The 21,818-nt window shown below is 36.8% G+C and overlaps 3 protein-coding genes across 3 annotated transcripts; 1 reads left to right on the forward strand and 2 right to left on the reverse strand.

Annotated features, from left to right (window-relative positions):
* Positions 1 to 4,163: 4,163 nt before the first annotated feature.
* LOC128198694 (uncharacterized) lies at positions 4,164 to 8,706 on the reverse strand. The gene is made up of 2 exons (XM_052885186.1): positions 7,672 to 8,706; positions 4,164 to 4,271 (listed from the first exon to the last, which is right to left on the reverse strand). Exons 1-2 carry the CDS (start codon positions 8,556 to 8,558, stop codon positions 4,259 to 4,261), a joined length of 900 nt encoding a protein of 299 aa, XP_052741146.1. The 5' UTR covers positions 8,559 to 8,706; the 3' UTR covers positions 4,164 to 4,258.
* A 3,120-nt stretch (positions 8,707 to 11,826) lies between these two features.
* On the forward strand, positions 11,827 to 14,656 carry LOC112044177 (uncharacterized). The gene is made up of 2 exons (XM_052885187.1): positions 11,827 to 11,955; positions 13,625 to 14,656. Exons 1-2 carry the CDS (start codon positions 11,883 to 11,885, stop codon positions 14,365 to 14,367), a joined length of 816 nt encoding a protein of 271 aa, XP_052741147.1. The 5' UTR covers positions 11,827 to 11,882; the 3' UTR covers positions 14,368 to 14,656.
* An 18-nt stretch (positions 14,657 to 14,674) lies between these two features.
* On the reverse strand, positions 14,675 to 19,227 carry LOC112044178 (uncharacterized). The gene is made up of 4 exons (XM_024079931.2): positions 19,161 to 19,227; positions 16,719 to 16,861; positions 15,795 to 15,932; positions 14,675 to 15,298 (listed from the first exon to the last, which is right to left on the reverse strand). The coding sequence occupies exons 1-4, from the start codon at positions 19,161 to 19,163 to the stop codon at positions 15,118 to 15,120; spliced, it is 465 nt and encodes a 154-aa protein (XP_023935699.1). The 5' UTR covers positions 19,164 to 19,227; the 3' UTR covers positions 14,675 to 15,117.
* Positions 19,228 to 21,818: the final 2,591 nt, after the last annotated feature.

Genomic DNA, 21,818 nt, shown 5'->3' on the forward strand with positions numbered 1-21,818 from the left:
ATTTGATTCGGTTGAGACCACAGGAAAAGGAAAAGTGACATATAATCTGCGCGGACTTATAGAAAGTGAAATTGAAACTATCCGAGCAAAAGGCCAGTTTTACCATTGAGCATTGCATTTAGGTGGGTACGTAATTACGTAGGTATACCTAGAAGGAAAAAATCAAGACCAAAAACTTGTACCGACACTTTTTGCTATAGTTGTAAGACCCCCCAACCTTTGGGGTAAGAGGTCTTTTGGCCCCCGAACCCAATCAATAATATAGGATGACCGACCTTTTTACCAAATGTCAGGCCAAACTGTCTAGACTGTCCGGCTTTTATTTTCGGCGACCTGGCAACCCTAGGTAGGTACCATCCTTTTTATAAAAGTGAAAACTCACCGAAAACAATGTTATCTTAACTGATACAGATCGTCTGTTTGTAAGTTTGTACCTACCTACTGTAGGTACTCAAAGATCTCGAATGTGCAGCATCACCATTTACCAAGCTTCACTCACTTTCTTTGTCAAGCGTAAAACCAGTGTTGTTTACTTTGAAGTTACGTAGCAACATAATAAAATATTTTACTGGTTTTAGGGTTCCGTAGTCTCATGGAATCATTGGGTAGGTAGATATAGTTTCGCTTTCATAAATGATAGATATAGTACCAACTACTAACAAACAAAATACATAAACTCGTATTATAGCTAAATTCGTCGTTGGTCCAATCGTTAAAGCTACGGTTCGAGCTCCGTTTGTACATAATATGTTTTCTGTGGTTCCGTCGAACTTTGATATATAGGTAAGTCATTAATTTTCGTTCGTCGGTTCCGGTCATTATAATTTACATCTAACAATGATCGTTACGGAGTCAAATATTTTACTGTAAGCCATGCTAGTGGGCTTAAGTTCCAATTACCTGCATCTGAGAGAAGAGAAGCTTACTGAAAATGAATTAAAAAGTATTATTTATAGAGTCAAATGCTGCTGCCAGTGCAAGTATGGGATAAAAAAATCAAACATGCGAGTATGAGAAAGTACCTACCTGTAAATAACTTGAAAAAAAACGAGATATCAAAGATATACGAGGACAAAGCTAAGAACGGCCTCCGTGGCGCAGTGGTATGCGCGGTGGATCTACAAGACGCAGGTCCTGGGTTCGATCCTCGGCTGGGCAGATGTAGATTTTCTTAATTTGTACAGGTCTGGCTGGTGGGAGGTTTCGGCCGTGGCTAGTTACCACCCTACCAGCAAAGACGTACCGCCAAGCGATTTAGTGTTCCGGTACGATGCCGTGTAGAAACCAAAAGGGGTGTGGATTTTCGTCCTCCTCCTAACAAGTTAGCCCGCTTCCATCTTAGACTGCATCATCACTTACCATCAGGTGAGATTGTAGTCAAGGGTTAACTTGTAAAGAATTAAAAAAAAAAGCCACGGAACTCTACACTGCGCGAAGCCCGACACGCACTTGGAAGATTTTAATGTAATACTGTACACAGTTACAAAATGTGAAGAAAGTTAAGGTATATAGGTACACTGCGTAGATACAATGGCATAGGAAGGTCCTATTTACATCTAACCAATCGACAAAGCCGTGATAGCCCGGTGGATATGACCTCTGCCTCCGATTCTGGAGGGTGTGGGTTCAAATTCGGCACGGGGCATGCATTTTCATTTTAAGAAACTTAATATCACGTGTCTCAAACGGTGAAGGAAAAACAACGTGAGGAAACATCCTACCTAGTGGATCCTTCGAAGGGATCAGTGAGACGCACATGCAGGTAAAAACACCAACTCCAATACCTCCTACCTACAATAGGATTTTTACATTATATGCTCTAGGATGTCCAATCACACTGGAAGGAAGCCCTGGCACCCCAGTTAAGAACAAGTTGAGAAAAGATAGAAAAGATATAGTTCGTCTTTCTGTGGAATGCATTGTTGAACTTTCTTGTGTGGAGTTGGAACAAATTATTATAGTATGCGTGTACAGACCCCCTCCTGCTGACTTTGATCAATTTGAAGAGGTAATGGAAGATGTAATGAGGCGATTGTGCACATCTTCCAAACAAATACTGATTTGCGGCGATTTTAATGTTGATATTCTAACAGAAAACTCAAAATCTGTTAGATTTCTTAACTTATTTAAATGTTTTGATTTGATGCATGCTTTTAACGAACCAACTAGGATAACCGCAACTTCAGGTACCTGTCTGGATAATATATTTTATAATTGTGTGCTTGAGAGAAAGAAGATAATAAATAAATTAAGCTCTGATCATAGTGGTCAAATAATTACTATCTTAAATAATAAAACCAATAGCAATCAATGGGTAAAGTGTAGGCCAATAACTGAAAGTAAATTAAAGCGATTCAAAAACACAATTATTTCTAAAATTCCAAGTCTTGCATTTGAAAATAATCATCCAGACATGCTCTTTGGTACACTTTTCAAGACAATAGACAGAGAGTTTAGTAAAATTTTTAACTTTAAACGCATTAATGCTAGCCAAAAATTAAAGTTTAGCGAATGGGCTACTGTAGGCATTTACAAAAGTAGAGACAAACTGTACGAGTTGTACGAGCAAAAACAATATACTCAAACGCGAACTTATTTAGATTATGTCAAAAGTTACTCAAAAATTTTCAAACGTGTTTGTATTCTTGCGAAATCGTTACACATCAAACAGAAAATAATTGAGTCTGAGAACAAGATACAAACCACCTGGAATATAATTAATAGAGAATCAGGAAAAATCAAACCGCGGGATATCAGTTTTGAATTAATTGTCAATGACAAAAAGGTAAACACTGATATCGAGGTTGTTAATGCCTTTGAAGATTTTTTCCAGAATGTTCCTATCTTGTTAACTGATTCACTAGATTCGTCTGCTACGGAAGCCCAGAGACTATTAAGAGGCAATGTTAAAGAGTGCAACGTTCTTTTTGAATTTCACCACATAACTGTATCAGACATTAAAAAATCTTTCAATTTGTTAAAATTAAAAAGAACCGGAGATCTGTGGGGCATGTCAGTGAAAGTAATATCTAATATAATTGATGTAATTGCTCCCCACTTAGCTATTATTTTTAATGAATGCGTGGATTTGGGTATCTTTCCGAACCTAATGAAACATGGCAAACTGTTACCACTTTTTAAATCAGGTGACAAAACTGATGTTAATAATTATAGACCAATTACAATACTGCCAACACTTAGTAAGGTTTTTGAAAAAATCATTTTAAATCAACTTTTAAGTCATTTTAATTTAAATAATTTATTTCACCCTGAACAGTATGGTTTTACTAAAGGTCGCAGTACAACTGATGCAGGTGCTAAACTTTTAAAACATATATATGATGCATGGGAAAATGCTAAGAATGCTATTGGTGTATTTTGTGATTTGTCCAAAGCATTCGATTGTGTTGACCATAACATTCTTTTACTTAAGTTAAGCCACTATGGCATAAAAAGTGTTGCACTTGATCTCATCGCCTCTTATCTTAGTGATAGAACACAAAAGGTATGCATAAATGATTCAAAGTCTCGCGGTTTTTCTAACACAATGGGCGTCCCACAGGGTTCAATTCTGGGTCCTTTTCTATTCCTAGTGTACATAAACGATTTACCACACCATGTTAGCGGCATCTGTGAGATAGTACTGTTTGCTGACGACACATCCCTAATTTTTAAGAGTGACAGAAGTAAAGATAATTCCGACGATGTAAACCGTGCCATATCGCATGTGTCGCATTGGTTCACTGTTAACAACTTACTTTTAAATGCAAAGAAAACTAAATGTATTGAGTTTTCATTACCAAATGTTATAAAATTAGATAAGTCTATAATGATCAATGGTGAAACACTAGAAATAGAGAATTCCACAGTTTTCCTGGGAGTGACCTTGGATTCTAAACTTCAGTGGGGTGCTCATATAGAAAAACTGTCAGGTAAACTCAGCTCAGCTGCTTTTGCAGTGAGAAAAATAAGACAGTTTACTGATGTTGATACAGCTAGACTTGTTTATTTTGCGTACTTTCACAGCGTAATGTCTTACGGTATTTTGTTGTGGGGCAAGGCTGCTGATATACATTCTATATTTGTACTTCAAAAAAGAGCAATTCGAGCAATATATCAACTAAAATCACGCGAGTCTGAGATGTGTACGAATGAAACACGGCTTCGTGCATAACTGTTTATTCAAAACCTGCGGTCGCGCTGGCCGACACTCACACATGCAAACTGTGTCGGCGCATACATCACAACTCTTCCCCCTCTAGTTTGGGAACCTGTGTACAAATTTTATACATTACAATTAAAAGTTTCAACCACCAATTCCCATTAAGTTTCTATTTAACCTACCTTACTACTATACTAAGTTACCTTTACACTATTTACACTAATTTGTAATCAAACAGCTTTTTTCTATTTCTTAACCTACGAGCAGGCCGTGGTTGAGCAGGTGGGTCGCCTGGCACTGTCACACTGGGTGATTTGCCAATATCCAATTTTTGTTGTTCAATTAAATCAGATGACGTAGCTGGCGACCCCTCTCCTCGCCCTTCGTTCCTATCTTCCGTCTCCCCCTCCATCTCCCCAACCTCGCTTAGCGTGATTGGGCTAGCACTCCCAGTACTCTGAACTTCCACACTTGGAACACCTCCTACTTCTGCTGGAAGCTCTTGAGATGGCGGTAGCGACAGATCCGTACTGGATGAGGATGGTGACAGTGATGGCTGGCTAGGCCCCGTATTATCACAATAACTCTTATCATTACTCTTATCTACTACTAGTTGATCTATGTGACGCTTACAAGTTAACCCTTGCTTTTCCAGTTTAACTAGATACATTCTGCTACCCAAACTTTCCAATATTACTCCCTTATGCCAAATAGGTTTTCTATTTTCATAACATCTAGCCCAAACTTTTTGTTCTATTTCTAGCAACCGACATTTATTTTTTTCTTGTGTTGGTTTATGCTCCCTGACACTACGCGGCGGAATGATTAGATCTAATTTGCCGCGTAAGTTTCTACCTAACAATAACATTGCAGGAGTGACCCCTGTCGTACAGTGCACTGTGTTACGGTATTCAAATAAATAATCTAACAATTTTTCATTACCCCTAGTTGAGGAAGATTCTATAATTGATTTAATCATTTTTTTGCACGTTTTTACCGAATTTTCAGCCTGTCCGTTGCTGCAAGGGTGATATATGGGTGAAGTAATGTGCTTAATACCGTTCTCTAAACAAAAACTTGTAAACTCTTGTGACACTATTTTTGCATCATTATCCGATACCAGAACATAAGGTAGGCCATAATGAGAAAATAAAAATTTTAATTTAGCAATTAGCGACCTACTGGAAGTACCGGCCGTCATTTCCATACACTCGAGCCATTTGCTATACGCGTCTATCACGACTAAGTAATCCTTTCGGCCGACCTGCATATAGTCGAAGTGCAGCCGCTCCCAGGGCCCGGCGGGGCGCGGCCAGGGCGCGGGGGGCGCGCGCGCCGGCGCAGTTCTCGTCGCTGCGCACACACTGCACGCTCCGATCAGCTGTTCGATGTCAAGGTCAATGTTCGGCCACCACATGCGTGTGCGCGCGGAACATTTTGTCTTAACTATTCCCTGATGCGTTTTATGTAACTCTCGTAGTAGTGTTTCCCTATGTACGGCCGGCACGACGACGCGATGTCCTCGTAATAGACATCCGTTTTCTATATCGAGATCATTGCGACAATTAAAGTATGGCAAAATACTTCTACATTTTATTTTACGCGGCCATCCATACTTTAGGTATTTTGTTACTGTAACTAGAGTTTTATCTTTTTCGGTCGCTGTTCGTATATCTCTATATGTTACCGGTAGACTATTTAATTGCATAGCATTTATTGATAGGCAACATGCGTGCTCCGCCCTATTTTGTAAATCGTTTTTTTCTATTAGCGGCGCTCGTGAAAAATAATCGGCCACTTTATTCTTTTCCGATGAAATATACTGAATTTCGTAATTATAAGCCGATAAAATAATAGAATATCGAATCAACCTAGAAGCCGTCATCTCAGAGATACCGTTCTTTTTACCGAATATTGCCAATAAGGGTCTGTGGTCGGTTTTTAACACGAAAGGTTCTTGTCTCCCGTACAAGTATTGATGGAACTTTTGGACTCCAAAAATTATACTACAGGCTTCCTTGTGTAATTGGCTGTAATTTTTTTCACTATTTGATAACGATCTGCTTGCAAACGCCAAAGGTCTCTCTACCCCATCGTCACCTATCTGTGCTAGTACCGCAGCAACCCCTACTGGGCTGGCATCCACGGTGAGGATGAGACGCGCGCTTGGATCGAAATGAGTCAACACGCGATCTGATGTTAGCTCACTCTTAATTTTCGTGAATGCCCCTTGTTGTCGATCTCCCCACTCCCATCGCGCATCAGAACGCAATAACTCGTGAAGTGGACTTAAAATTGATGATGCATGCGGCACAAAATTCCTATAATAATTAACCATGCCTAAGAAACGTTTTAACTCTGTAACATTACTCGGCTGTGGCGCGTTACTAACAGCTTCTATTTTCTTTGGACATTTACGCAAGCCGTTTTTATCAATGATGTAGCCCAAATAATTTATACTTTTTTGAAAGAAAGCACATTTATTCTTTTGTAATTTTAACCCCGCTTCCTTCAACCTTTGGAATACTAATTGTAACCTTTGTAGATGTTCAGTTTTATTAGACCCGGTTACGCAAATGTCATCAAGGAAAACCGAAACACCGTTTATCCCTGCTAGTAAATTTTCAATAGCACGTTGGAAAATTGCCGGTGCATTAGCTAGTCCAAATACCAGACGGGTGTACATGAAAAGACCTTTTGTAGTGTTCACGGTCGTTAAGTGTTGAGACTTTTTGGACAGTTTAAATTGCGTATACGCTTGACTACAGTCTAATTTAGAAAAATATTCACCACCTCCTAATTTCACAAATATCTCCTCAATTCGAGGTAACGGGTATTGATCAATATGAATATCTTTATTTACGGTCAAGGAGTAATCACCACAAATACGTACACTTCCATTTTGTTTACGTACCGGAACAATGGGAGTAGCATATTCGGAGTACTTTACTGGTACCAGTATACCCTGTCCTACGAGCCTATTTAATTCTGCCTCCACCTTATCCTTTATCGCAAAGGGTAACGGTCGTGCTTTATAAAACTTGGGCTTAGCACCCTCTTTCAAATGTAGATTTACTTCAAATTGATTGAAACATCCTAGTTCCTCCGTAAATAGGTCACTGAACTCTGATAATAATTTTTGCACCTGTAAGTCATGGGCCTGCTTCAAAACAATGTTATTGTTATACGTTGATACCACAATATTAAAATTGGCCATAAAATCACGCCCTAGTAATGGTGGACCTCCCTTTTTAATAACATAGAATGTTAATTTTTTTGTGCAATTTGAGTAAGTTACTTGAACGTCCACACAGCCCATAGGAGTGATTTTGTGTCCGTTATAAAAACAAATCTTAATAAAACATTTGCTTAAGGTTAAATAAGAAAAATATTTATAATACAATTCATCCGAAATAACACTAGTGCTCGAACCGGTGTCTAGTTCCATATCTAAGCGTACATTATTATTAATTAACACCGGTATTAATATAGGATTATTGTTTACGCACCTTAAACTGAATACCTGACATTCTTCGCACGACCCGTTACAGCCGTCCGATACATTTTCTTCCGGCATTGATTCTATATGCATATTATTAACCTTTTGCCCTTTTTTTACACAGGCCTTAGAAATGTGGCCTATTTCCAAACACCGTTTACACTTGTGAAAACGAAAAAAACACTTTTCTGAAAGGTGATTACGTAGCCCACACGATTTGCATTTAGGACGCGCGTCATCCTCCGGCTCGGTGACAGCTACGTCTCGTCTGGTTCGTGGAGCGCGGTTACGCCACTTGCTGATGTTCCCGTGGTACAAAGGCTCCTCTTTTATACCAACTTCTGCTCCTTCTTGGCTCGTCCCCGTTGCAGTCGCCGCCTTGGACTTGCGTGCACACGACACCTTTTGTGCCAACTCCAATGCATTCGCAAACGTCAAATTACTCGCGTCTTTTTCGAAAAGGCGATCCCGTTCCGGTCCCAACGCCAACCCGAGTACAAAACGGTCACGAAGCAGCACATCCAACGCCTCCCCGAAGTTGCAGTACACTGATAGTCCCCTCAATCGGGCTGCAAAGTCTTCTAGTGCTTCTCCCGCCATTTGCGTGGCACTATAAAACCTATCTTTATCGGCAAACGTAGATCGTCGCGGCAAGAAATGCTTATTAAAAGTTTTAATTAACACCTCATATTCGGTTTCTTCTACGTTACCCGGATGCACCAAGTTGATCAGCAATCTATACGCGTCATCCGATAGGTGGGTTATTAACACGGCCCTTTTTTCTTCACTCGTTTCTATTTTATTAAGTGCTAAAAACTGTTTCAATTTGCTTCCAAATAACTCCCAGTTTTGAGCATTTGGTTCAAACATTGTGAGATTTCCAATAACTCCTGCCATTTTTTTGCGCTTAATGTGGGTTGATTATAAAATACTCGTCGCCACTGAGATGTGTACGAATGAAACACGGCTTCGTGCATAACTGTTTATTCAAAACCTGCGGTCGCGCTGGCCGACACTCACACATGCAAACTGTGTCGGCGCATACATCACAGAGTCCCTTCGTCAAAAGTTTAAAGAAATAGGCATTTTAACAGTAGCCTGTCAGTATATATATAACAGTATAGTTTATGTAAGACAAAATATTAATTTGTACAAACGAAAAGGAGATCTAAACCCACGTCTTACTAGACATGGGCATAAGTTAGTTATTTCTGCATATCGTCTCCAAAGAGTTAAAAAATCTTTTGTGGGTTTGGGTGTACTCTTCTATAACAAGATCCCCAAGACTGTGATGGACTTGCCAATGCACAACTTTAAGCAATGTGTTAAAAAACATTTACTTAGTCGAGGTTACTACACTATTGATGAGTTCCTTAACGACAAAGGTGCTTGGAGGCCATTGGATCAGCTTCCACCTTCACACAGGAAATAAAACTATAAGAAATTGTAATTTAATTGTTATCAAATGTAAATTGTAATACTGTATGACTTTTTTCAAAAGAGCAACTGTTGAGTTTCTTGCCGGTATCTTCTCAGCAGAACCTGCCTTCCGAACCGGTGGTAGAATCTTTACAAATAGTCAACTGACGTGTCAAAAGTGCTTGTAAACTGAGCCTACTTGAAATAAATGAATTTTGAATTTTGAATTTTGAATTTTGAACAACCTCAAGTCAACAAGTAAAAATTTAAATTATCTACTTGGGTTATATAAAAATTAAGAACCGAATTGTGAAAAGTAATGAGAACTCGTTTAATCGAGTTAATTCATTATTAGGTAACCTGATTTCTCACTGCTTATGATATTAAAAAATAATCCTAAATCAATAAGTAATATAAAAGTGCGACTTTATGAAATAAGTGCGGTAAGTTGGAAATTACAGCCGTGGCGATATTGCAGCTAGAGCCTTGGCGAGAGCTATAGTAAGGAAGCAGAGGCTGTTATTATCAAAGCGCACGTTTTATGACGAATTTGCGAGGAAACACACTTTTAACACACTTTTTGAAAATTTATTTGCATCTTTGCCTGTTTTCCATATGATGACATTTTGATACACTTGTCATTTTTGCACAGATATCGCGTTCGCGAAGTGCGCACACCAGCGTTTGTTTTTTGTGATGGAGCTTCGACCAACGACTCTGCCCAGTGCGGATTTAGTGTGATATTATCACTATCAGATGTTGATGACAATGCCAGAGACCGACGATATAGTTCTCTCCGAGGCACGGGGACTTAACTACCACAGACTTCGCAAATCTGGGATGCGGTGGAATGTTTTTCTAAGAGGAAAGAAAAGCTCAATTTTGCATTGCCCAACCTTGGACTCGAACCTAGAACCTATTACTCTGAAACCACATGTGCTAGCCATTTAACCAACAAGGCATAGTTTCTAATCCTATAGACTAATTAATATCTTGTAATGCGGGTAATTCAATCGAGTAATAAAATACCTGTAGTAGTTCTAGTACAAGATATCGTTAGAGTAGGCGGGTACTGGGTACGGGTAGTGTAGGAAACGCAGTCGGAACTCGGAAGGCCGCAGGACGTAGCGAGAGAATTTTGAACCTGACTTTCGCTAACTCTAGCCGGTAGAGTTGCCGGCTTTCTACGGCGAAAGCTTACGCGGTACTATATCTACATTACAGAATACAGATATTATAAAATAAAGAGGATATTTTTCGAAAATATATAATTATAAAACAAAGTCTTCCGCCGCGTCTGTTTGTTCTAAAAACTATACGTAGGTACCGTATTTCCATGCAGTTAGGTACTCGTATCACCAACGAATAGATTGATTTAAGCGGAAGGTTATGTCATTTCGTGTTTTAAAAGTGTGAAGCTGCCTGGAAGCTTTTATTGAAAACGATGCTTTGGAGATATAACAAAAACATGCGTGGTGGGTGGGATATTTCTCTTTTTTTAAATACAAAAAACAGTTGCCTGGAAGAATAAAGTTGCTTGAAAGAAATTGCTATTTAGTGATATTTTATCCTGCACATATTGGTGTCCTGCTTTCTGCAGAATATGTCTCTAGTTTTTGGCATAGTACACAAATGTAGTATAAACAAATAAACGTTCACAATGGCATTCCTATGTAATATTAGTAAATATTTTTAGAATATCTTACCATTTTATATTCGACTGCCTAGAATGATTTTAACCGTCCTTGACACAATGAAAGTTTCACGTACATAAATCGATTTTTTGTGCGCTAGTTTATAAATATTTTGATGGTTTTTTTTAATTTAATTTCTATATTTTGAGGTGGAAATCGTAGTAGCAAGCTGGCGGATGTCGGTCGCAGTTCGTTATCCCCTGGAACTTATAAAGGTAAGTATGTTCCGTGTTGCCGCATTTGGCCCGCAGACGCGCGGGAGACAAGTCGCGTGATTATGTTCGTATTGTGATAACTTATCGGAACTTGTAAGGTAGGTCGATTTAATGAAGTAATTATTTAATAAGTTGGCACATAGAAGAATTGATAACTTTTTTGGAAATATGTTGAAACAGTGAAATTAATCTATATGTGAAAATTAGGTACGTGAAAATTCGATCAGTAGTTCCGGATATTAGAGTAAATAGATAGACAAAAATGTTATTTTTTCCGAATTGGTTTTTGAATTCCTTCAGTCTGTTTCATAGTGCCATGTCAATTATTTCGTGTTTAATATTATTATTTTTCAGATATTTTTTTTTTGGGATGGTTCAGTATCTTATATTAATTGCGCGTGTCACCATAATGGTACTTACCTCATAGGTTTTACTATATTATGTGCGTAGACTTCTATTAAAAACTACGGGTTTAAAAGTCGAGTAAAAATAAATTAAATCATAGAAAGTACAAAAATCTCCGGCTTATTATAAAGTAATTCGAATTTTGAAAAATATTATACGTACCTATAATAAGACATGTACCTAAATACATGTACGTATGTATAACATATAATTTTTCCGCATATTAAACATAGATGCTACTCCTATATCTGAGATGAATCTGATGACACCTCTTATTTTGGGTTTGAGTTCTGGTTTAGGCTCTCTGTAGCAACCCGGAGTCGGGAAATGTGCAACCAGCACGCGGCTTTATATTTCCCTCCCTTTATAAGGTAAGACCTTTAAAATAGGCTGAAAATAACGATAAGGATTGTGTTCTGTGTAACTATATACAAGCAGCGTATAAATGACATTATTTATAATGAACACAATGACTGTATAAATTGCAGATGTTCGCCTGGGCAGCGCTTTGCATCCTGCTCTCCACCCTGGCGGCGAAAGCAGCCGACATTAAGAATTCTGGTTAGTTATATCACTTTTTCCATTATGAGCATGTGGTAGCCCGCCAACCCTCAGTGAAGCAACGTGGTGGGTATAAGGTTTATAAGCTTTCCTAAGGCCTTGCTCTATAGTGGGTAAAATATGCTGATAATGATGAAATGCTGAATTATCGTATAGAAATTGACCTTAAGGTTCCTTTTGTTGTGTCCGACCGAACGAAGTAACTCTAAAAGCTTGCTTGAATAAACTTTTTAAGGGAAATTAACCGTTTTTATCCTGCTGAGACTCGAAATATGGAAATCTCCATTAAAATCGGATTAGTCTTACTATTGAAATTGGTGGACATAATATTATGATAAACGTACATAAATACGGGTAGAACATCCTTTTTGAACTTTAATTATACTGGCCTGCCCATTGTTAAGCACAGGTCTCCTCTCAGAATGAAAGGGGTTAGACTAAGTCCACCATGATGGCCCAATGTGGATTGGCGAACTTCATACACATTTATTAAGAAAATAGGTATGCAGTATAACTTACTATATTATATCTTCTAAAAATGATCACGTATCATCATTCATCATTATCAACTCATATTTGGCTAACTTTTGCCGCATACGGTTTGTTAATGATGATGATGTTGAGTTTCTTGCCGGTTTCTTCTCAGCAGAACCTGCCTTCCGAACCGGTGGTAGAACCTTTAAAAATAGTCAACAGACGTGTCAAAAGAGCTTGTAAACTGAGCCTACTTGAAATAAATGATTTTTGATTTGATTTTTTGATGGCAAGGGTAAGAGGATAGGCTTAGAAGCCTTCAGCTTTTTAAAAAATCAAGGAGATCTGACTCCTATAGTCTCTTAATCTATATCCAACGCACTTGTACAGCTAAATGTCATTTCGTGTAAAGTAACAAACTCACAAGTGCGTGATGCAATTGGTGATCACTTGTCAACATCAACTTTTACCATGACTTTACATATTTCGATGCCAAATACGAATGTCTTGGACCTACTCATATCATTAAAAAGTCGTTACAAATTATTGTACGCACTATAATAAACATTATTTTCTGATTATGTAATACTTTTCAAGTTTTCTTAACATGGCTTGTAACCAGAAACATTATGTAATAGGTCAGTGATCAGATTTTAGTTGAGGGGGAATCAATGACCTCTCTCTTCCTTAAAGTTCTTAACTATTAAATTCTAACCTCAATAAATATCTGGGTAGTAATAAATATTAGACATTAATTAACTAGAAAATCGAGATAAACTTTCCTTGTATTTATACGTGATCATGATGAGCCGTGATAGCCATGTGGATATGACCTCTGCTTCCGATTCCGGAGGGTGTGGGTTCGAATCCGGTCTGGGGCATGCACCTACAACTTTTCAGTTGTGTGCATTTTAAATATCACGTGTCGGTGAGGGAAAAACATCGTGGCTATTGGCCTAACCCCTCTCATTCTGAGAGGAAACTCGAGCTCAGCAGTGAGCCGAATATAGGTTTCTTACAATATCCCATGGTTTTCATGTAGTTCTCCATAAAAACAATATAAATAGTGTTTATTATTTCAATGTGATCGAATGTAGGAAGTAGGTATCCAGTTATCAGATAAAATGAAATCTCATACAGATATATCGGCATCCGTGAATATGTACATTTTAAGTATTTTATTTCTATATTGTAGGTATATCTCAATTCTGGACCGACGATTACAAAGTTTTCGATCAGATTTACGGAAAGACTTCAGACAAGGAACTCTACGGAGCTTCATTACCATCTCGTGTCACGTATGGCTTAGATTTAAAGAAACCGATCACAATCGATGCTTCAGATAAGAATGAAAGGTATTTGTCCAACGGGAAGAGTATACTGGAATTTGACCCTCACACATTTGATATGAGCGACAGGTATGCTAAATTATTTGCCAAATCGCTTTACTCAGAAAAAAGCAAGCCGTCATCTGCCTTACAGTTCATCAGTTTCTCAGATTTCAAACCTATAAGCGAATCAACTGATCCGGAAACTTATAACTACTTAAAACATTTAGAACATTCGAATAAGGAAAACTATGGTATTCCAAAGAAATTAAGTAATTTTAAATCATATACTGATGTTGATTCAGAAGGAGAAACGGATGAAGCATATAGAAGTATCCAAGATATCCTAGATGCCCATGAAGCTAATAAAGGTACAGAATCTAATGAAGATGAAGATGTGCCTGTAAGATCTAAGGTAAAACACTATGCACCTGATGATAGTGATAGACTGAGATATTCTAAAAGCAGAAATAGGAGTAAAGTGAGGTTCCTAAGCGGTAATAGTATAAAATCTAGATGTGTCACTGGAAGATGCAGGACTCCATCTGTACGTGTTAGTTCGAGACCGTATATTCGGAAAATAAAGCACTATCGGTATTCTAGACGTTAAAACATCAAAATCGATCTACCTGCATAACAAATGTGTGTTTTTCTATTCTGAAATACGTTTTGAGATTTTAAGTTAAGTTATTTATAAATATTTAACGGTTCTGTTAGTGTAAGTAACTTTATGTAAACTAGTTAATAACTGAATGTAAATAATGTTATTAATTTTGAATTCTGCTATTTAAACAACCACCGTTTCTAAATAGAAGTTTAGTTACATAATTAACATTAGATAGACGATCTAGTTATAATATATTGTTTTTTTATTTTTGTAAAATAAAAGTCGTTCAAAATTTAATTTAATTTTTTAATTTAATTTATAGCAAATTTTTACTGCATCATCTGTCATGAAATATTTCATTGTATTAGAAATAAACACATAATTGCGTCCTCTGTGCTTAAGTCTAGCACAATAATGTTTATAAATTAGTATAACATCAGAGCATTACCACTTCATAATTTTAATATATTCCGATTAAGTGATCTTAAGAAACTTCATAATTGTCAAAAGTCTGTGATCTTCAATGAAAACCACAAAGTTGAGAAATTTACGCGAAAGGAGAAATCGGAGTAAATATCAAATAACTAAAAACTGGCAAAGCAGTTTTTAGTTATTTGATAGATATAATTATTTCCGAAGTCAAACCATATTTGCTCTAAATATTTTGCAGAAACATAGGTATCTCCAAGAACTGCCTTAAATGACTGGTTATATTACGATTCTACAGCTGAATGTTGCATGTTTCGTTGTTTGTTAGTAAATAAAGTTCGGATTGGTTTCGCTCTGCCTGTTGGCATTATTTCCGTTAGGATTAGTTCTTTTGTTTTTGCTCTCTTTTATCCCTTGCAGAAGAAAGCTCGGTGTGGTGTTCTGCTTTTGTTGTCGATGTTCCAGCTCCTTTGCCAGCTCTTCTACGAACTGCCCACCCGTCTGACTGAAGAAAAAACACGTTAGTATCTTAAATCTTATAATTACAAGTTATGAGTAATTGTTATTATCGTCTTTCCTTCCTTATCCACTGCGAAGATGGATGCCCTTCCAGTGTACTTTTTCCCTGCCATCTTAAATATGGGTGCCACGTCAAGAGTGAACATGAAGAAGCATCTTTTAGGTGAGTGAAAAAACTAGGCACTATTCTATATCCCAGTCACTCTCGACTTGAAGATACCAATTTTGTAGGTGGCAGGGAAAACGAAAGCTAGAAGGGCATTCCACAATCTATAACTTCGCAGTGCGAATCAGGAACGAAGAGCTAAAACGCTTTCAAGGGACATCATCTATGTATGAATGAATGTAGATTGTTTCGATGCGTTGCAGTTCTATGATAAAAAGGTGAAGGAACTACATCGAAAAATTTCTTGGCAAAATAAATCTAATCTTGTAGGAAAACCGATAACGAGGCAACCTTTCCTCAGTAAACTAGAACGTACCGGTCCGTCCCCCGGCCACTCTCGACATCATCCTCAGCCACCTGGTACATGGAGTAGCCGCGCCGCGACAACTCCTCGTCGGGCGTCAGAGCAGGGTTGTGGAAGGCGTGGTTCTTGTCAGAGTTCATCTTGAGCTTTCTGAAAATAGATTTGTAATGTAAGATTTCAATGTCGTTAAACAATTTTGATAGCTTACAGGAAGGTTTCAGAATTAGTAAAATAATAAAATAGATTTATTGTAAGTAACAATGATAACCCAGTGGATATGACCTCTGTCTCCGATTCCGGAGGGCGTTGGTTCGAATCCGGTCCGGGGCATGCACCTCCAACTTTTCAGTTAGTGTGCATTTTAAGAAATTTAATTTCACGTGTCTCAAACGGTGAAGAAAAACATCGTGATGAAACCTGCATACCAGAGAATTTTCTTAATTCTCTGCGTGTGTGAAGTCTGCCAATCCACATTGGGCCAGCGTTGTGGACTATTGGCCTAACCCCTCTCATTCTGAGAGGTGACTTGAGCTCAGCAGTGAGCCGAATATGAGTTGAGAATGATGAAGTAACATTACTCGTACAACTTTTGGATCCACTTTTATATGCTCTATAACCTTAGTCCAAATTCGAGTATATAATTCGTCTTCTGAGTCTATTACTAAACTCTATATATTTATTCCGTCACTGTCATTGCGGTGCAGACTGGCGACCTGTGTGCATAGCTCGTTGCTGATCAGCAGCAATGCGCCGCCGAACACGCTCACGACTACTATCGTTTATTACTCACTGAACTCTCAGTCGTCCGCTCGCGCCGAGCTCGCCGAACTTGCGGCGCAGACTGGCGACTTGTGCGCATAGTATGATGCTGATCAGCAGCAGCAGCAGCAATGCGCCGCCGCACACGCTCACGACTATCGTTTATATACTACTCACTGAACTCTCAGTCGTCCGCTCGCGCCGAGCTCGCCGACCTTGCGGCGCAGACTGGCGACTTGTGCGCATAGTATGATGCTGATCAGCAGCAGCAGCAGCAATGCGCCGCCGAACACGCTCACGACTATTATCGTTTCTGTTTCCTGGAACACAATACACACGAGTTTTTCTTAATGATATAATTGATATACCACGCAGACGGCTGACGATATCTGATGGTAAATGGAAAACCATCGCCTATAATATGATATATACACAATTTATTCTATATTTTGCAAGAAATCGACCGTGAGGTGTATGTAGGTGGCCGTGGGAGACGGTCGGTATATGATGAGATAATGTGTAGCGATCATATTCATATTTGTGCGGTCAATTGTAAAGGTTTTATTTTCAATTTCTCAAAAGAGCAACAGATTTTTTAAAAGAGCAATTGTTGAGTTACTTGTCAGTACTTCTCAGCAGAACCTGCCTTCCGAACCGGTGGTAGAGTCTTTACAAATAGTTAACTGACGTTTAAAAAGTGCTTGTAAGCTGAGCCTACTAGAAATAAATCGATTTTGATTTATGATTCACTGACTGACCGTAGTAATACGGAAATAATATATAGCCTATAGCCTTCCTCGATAAATGGGCTATGTAACACTGAAATAATTTTTGAAATTGGACCAGTAAGTAGTTCCTGAGATTAGCGCATTCAACCAAACAAACTCTTCAGCTTTATAATATTAGTATACTCGTAGATAGTAATTTTTGGTTGGTTTCACAAAGTAGGTTCTTTCTTCAAAAGCATGCTTTTCCTAGATTTTGTAGAGTAAGATGGTTATGGAATATGGATAGAACCACGAGTATCGTAGATGATTTTATTTTGTGTAAAGTTTATCTACCTTTTTAATAAACACGGAGATACTGGAATTATTTTAATAATAAATGTTATCGTTAATTATCGAATATGTAATAATAATATGATAAAATTAATTACAAATTGTTAATATAATAGATAGATAGATAATGAAAAATTAGCTTTTTACAATAGTAAGAAAGCCCATGAGATCAACAAGCAAATTGTTGCTACGGTGATTGTTTGAACCTCTTAAGCTAAAATCCTGGTCAGTGGTAGATAAGTTCAGGTTCGAATTTAGCCATCATCAACCATAGAACAGCACATCACAGGGCTAGGTACAAGATACACTGGAAAACTCAGGTTAGTCCTGATGTGCTTTAACTTCTCCGGAAGCCATACTTTGCATACAGCAATGATGGTTGGATGCAGAAATAAGTACGTTAGTAGAACTGTGTCACAAAGAATGTTATTGTTCAAGACCTAACCAATGGTCCTGTGACACCACCATTTCTTCGTATTTTAAAATACAAATTACAAATCCATATCTATTAATAATACAAGAGTCCGGCTGTCTGTCACCAATTCACGACTAAACTACGGCTTGTTTAGGACTCTGTAGCAGAACACAGGTTAAGTACTTTTATCTCAAAAATAAACCATGGTTCCCGCGGGATTTTTGAAAAAACGAATTCTCGCATACGGAATTTCAGGAATCCGCTAGTCAGCAAATAAATAATAATGTTATAGATTTAATATAAGCTGGTTCTGATAGCGTGACTTCGTCGCAATCGCAGGTTTATCTCAAGAATTCGCGCGATACCGGTGACACATTCCCATGCGATAGGGAAACTGGCAGCGCGCACGAAAGAACACACCAAACAAAAGGAGCTTGAGAAATAGAAAATCGTTTTTAATTAATCGACTTTAATATTTGACACTTTATAATTAATTTAATTTTATGCTTAATGGTTTTAGGAGTAGGTAAATATTATTATGTATTGCTGGCTAAAACTTCCTATGCGTGTAGTCCTGTATTTATACCCGCCTTCCAAAAATTCCGTGACATGCTCTATCAATAGGTAAACTAGGTGTCATTTGATTTGATTTGTCTAAGATAGTAAGTATAAGGGTATATCCAAGGTTTCTTTGAATTCCTACGGGAATGACAATTATGCGAGGACAGAGAAATACCTACTTATCCCCATTTATTTGGCACTTTATATCATTTTATAGGATGACACCATTATAATGATGTGTCATTAGATTTATGGACACACCGAGCACAAGTAATACGTCGTATCATATAAATCCAACGGCAAACAATACAGGTGAGAACATAACATACAGACAGAACTATTTCGTATTATTTATTAGTTAGGTAGATAGAAGTATTCGTATAAAAAATAATGAACCCTACTAATATTAATAAATGTGAAACGTGGGTTTATCATATTTAAAGTAGATGACTAGTATAATTGTTAATCTAATGTCAAAACATACACAAATCTACTGAAATGTCTTGCCGATCTACAGTTGATTTATATTGATTGTATGTAGGTAATTGTTTGAAAATAAATGAATATATTTATTTATAGACTCACCATGGCTCTAGGTGATGGGACACATGGTATTCCTCTCGAGCGCCGACACGCACTGGCTCGTTATCTGCAGCCACTGATAACACAACGCTGATAAGAGATAACACATCTCTACTATTGTCTCAACTGCGCGCGTCTTACATTTATAAATATTTTTTTTTATTTAAGATAGGCTTGTGTTTGATTGACCACGATCTCACTTGTATGGTAAATACATATAGTATAGATTAATAGTATGGTCTAAGAATGGACTCGCTTGCCTAGAAGATGTTTATTCACTCTTGTTTTAAAATATTATCTAATAGAGAACAGTTTCCTACTTTTGCTGTTTTTCCATTACACTACAAATCAATATAAAATGTACATTATCAAGAGAAAACTTAATTTTTTAACCCGAATGTCGAGCTTTATCAGTGCCATTTTTAGAGACGCATTTGTTACAGTATTTCTTAAACTAATGATATAATATGCAGATTTTTAAATACACTTTAATAAGTACCTACCTAATCAGAATGACTAAACATATCTGAATTAATATTAACGAAGAGATAAATTATAACTAGTCTGGCATAAAGCTAAATGTTTCGATATTTCCACAGGAACAGAATCTATGCGTGTAAAACCGCGTGGCATGGCTAGTAAAACAATTAAAGGAAAACAATGTTTTTTGAATATAATTATCATGCCTATGTACCTATTATGTTTAGCCAAGTCTAATTTTTTGGCACATTTTAGGTTCATAATAAATCGTGTGATGGATGGGTTTCAATAAATGTTGCACCATCACTATCAGTAATTTCAATTTATTTTCATGTTTGAAATCGCAATATCTTCTTATTGCGATTTCAAACATGAAAATAAATTGAAATTACTGAAATTACTTCTTATTATGTGAATATCGATACATAACAGTTTTTATTTATTAACATTATTTTTATATTTTATCTTATTGTAGGTACTTTAGAAATAGATAAAGTTTGATAAAAGTCGCCTTGATATTGTTTACAATATGCTTTATTAGTTGATATCATTAGATTACGATATTATTTCTATTTGATAAGTTTCCTTTAATAATATAATTAAAATAATCACGCATAATTTATTTATATTATAACTAGCGGACGCCCGTGCCTTGGTTTGCAAGAAAATTGGCGTAATTTTTCAATGAACGTGACGATTTTTATTTAAGAAAAATGAGTATTGGTAAGGTATCCTTAATAGGTAGGTACGGACTGTTTTGTAGATAAAAAAGAAATATTCACCTTGCATGTTTTGAAAATTCACAAAAAGACGACACTTTCTACTAGTTCCAACTATTATCGTCATATTTCAATCTAATTAAAAACAGAAAATCTTAGAAAATTAATAATAATTAATACCTTTAACCTACTTATACCGAAACTTTCTCCATTAATAACTCTATATATTGGTGAAAGGAACAGAACGAACGAACATTTCATTTACTACTCAATTTTCGCAAACACACAGACAGATGGAGAGACGCGGCAGAGGACTTTGTTTTATAATATGTATCGAAGTACCTATAATTTGTTCTACTATAGGAGAGGCACATATGCGTAGGTACTGAACTGACAAACGCTCCATATAATTTTAGAGAATTTAAATAATTATAAGTCGCAGTATTGTCGATAATAAAATAAAATAAAATCAGTCTCCCTATCACTCACTCGACAAAAGGCTACGCCCAAACTGGGTATCCATAACTTACATTATGTAATAAAATGTAACTTGTAATTATTATTATTGTATTGTATAATGTAATGTATGGTATTGCTTGATATTAAATAAATAAATAAATAAATAAATAATATGAGTGGAGTATAAAATTAACACCTTCAAATAATTAATAAATTTAATAATTAATTAATAAATTAATAAATATTGACGAAAGGGTACAAATTGCTAAAAAGACTTGCCAGGAACGTTGATGTAGCTGATTTTAAAATTTAAATGTGTACATTAAACGCCTGAAAATATAGATGTAGCAAAAGCTATGATTGTACATTGTACGTCTAAATTTATGTTTGGTATGTAAGCAAAACTTTATATTACATACATACATAAAGTATGTATGTAATATAAAGTTTTGCTCGATACTTTTCTCTTTCACAAACCAAAAGTAAATTTTTTTATGCACTCTGTTTTGCGACCCGCGGGAAAAAGAATATTTATTCCCCCCTATTAGTAATTTCTCCATCTTCCCTTCTTCGTTGTTGGTTTGTGTGGTGTTTTGTGTTTATTTGTTGTGGTTAATTTTCGATTTGTGTTCTGTCAATTTGATGAATTAGTGTTGGTTTCTAATTCGTGTTTATTTAGATCTGTAATTTGTGTGTCTTCTAAAACATTGCTGATTATGGTCGGGGTGTGAATGGCTGCCTGTTTTTGAAGAATGGTTACATCAATCTGTGCGTATAGTTTCTCTTTGTATTTTTGTAAACTTTAGCCACAACTCCTGTTGCACCTATTACTATTGGGATAGGAGCTGTTTTATTATATCCTATTTTAATTACTTCTGTTTTTAATAAATATTTACCTACTATTTATTTCTTTTTTCTATTTCATTTGCTTCTATTTTATAATCAGACGGCACTGTGAGATCATTAAAACAGTTTTTTATTAATTTTGATGAAAAACATGTAG

Source organism: Bicyclus anynana, chromosome 13 (assembly GCF_947172395.1).
Source record: "Bicyclus anynana chromosome 13, ilBicAnyn1.1, whole genome shotgun sequence".
Lineage (NCBI taxonomy): Eukaryota > Metazoa > Arthropoda > Insecta > Lepidoptera > Nymphalidae > Bicyclus > Bicyclus anynana.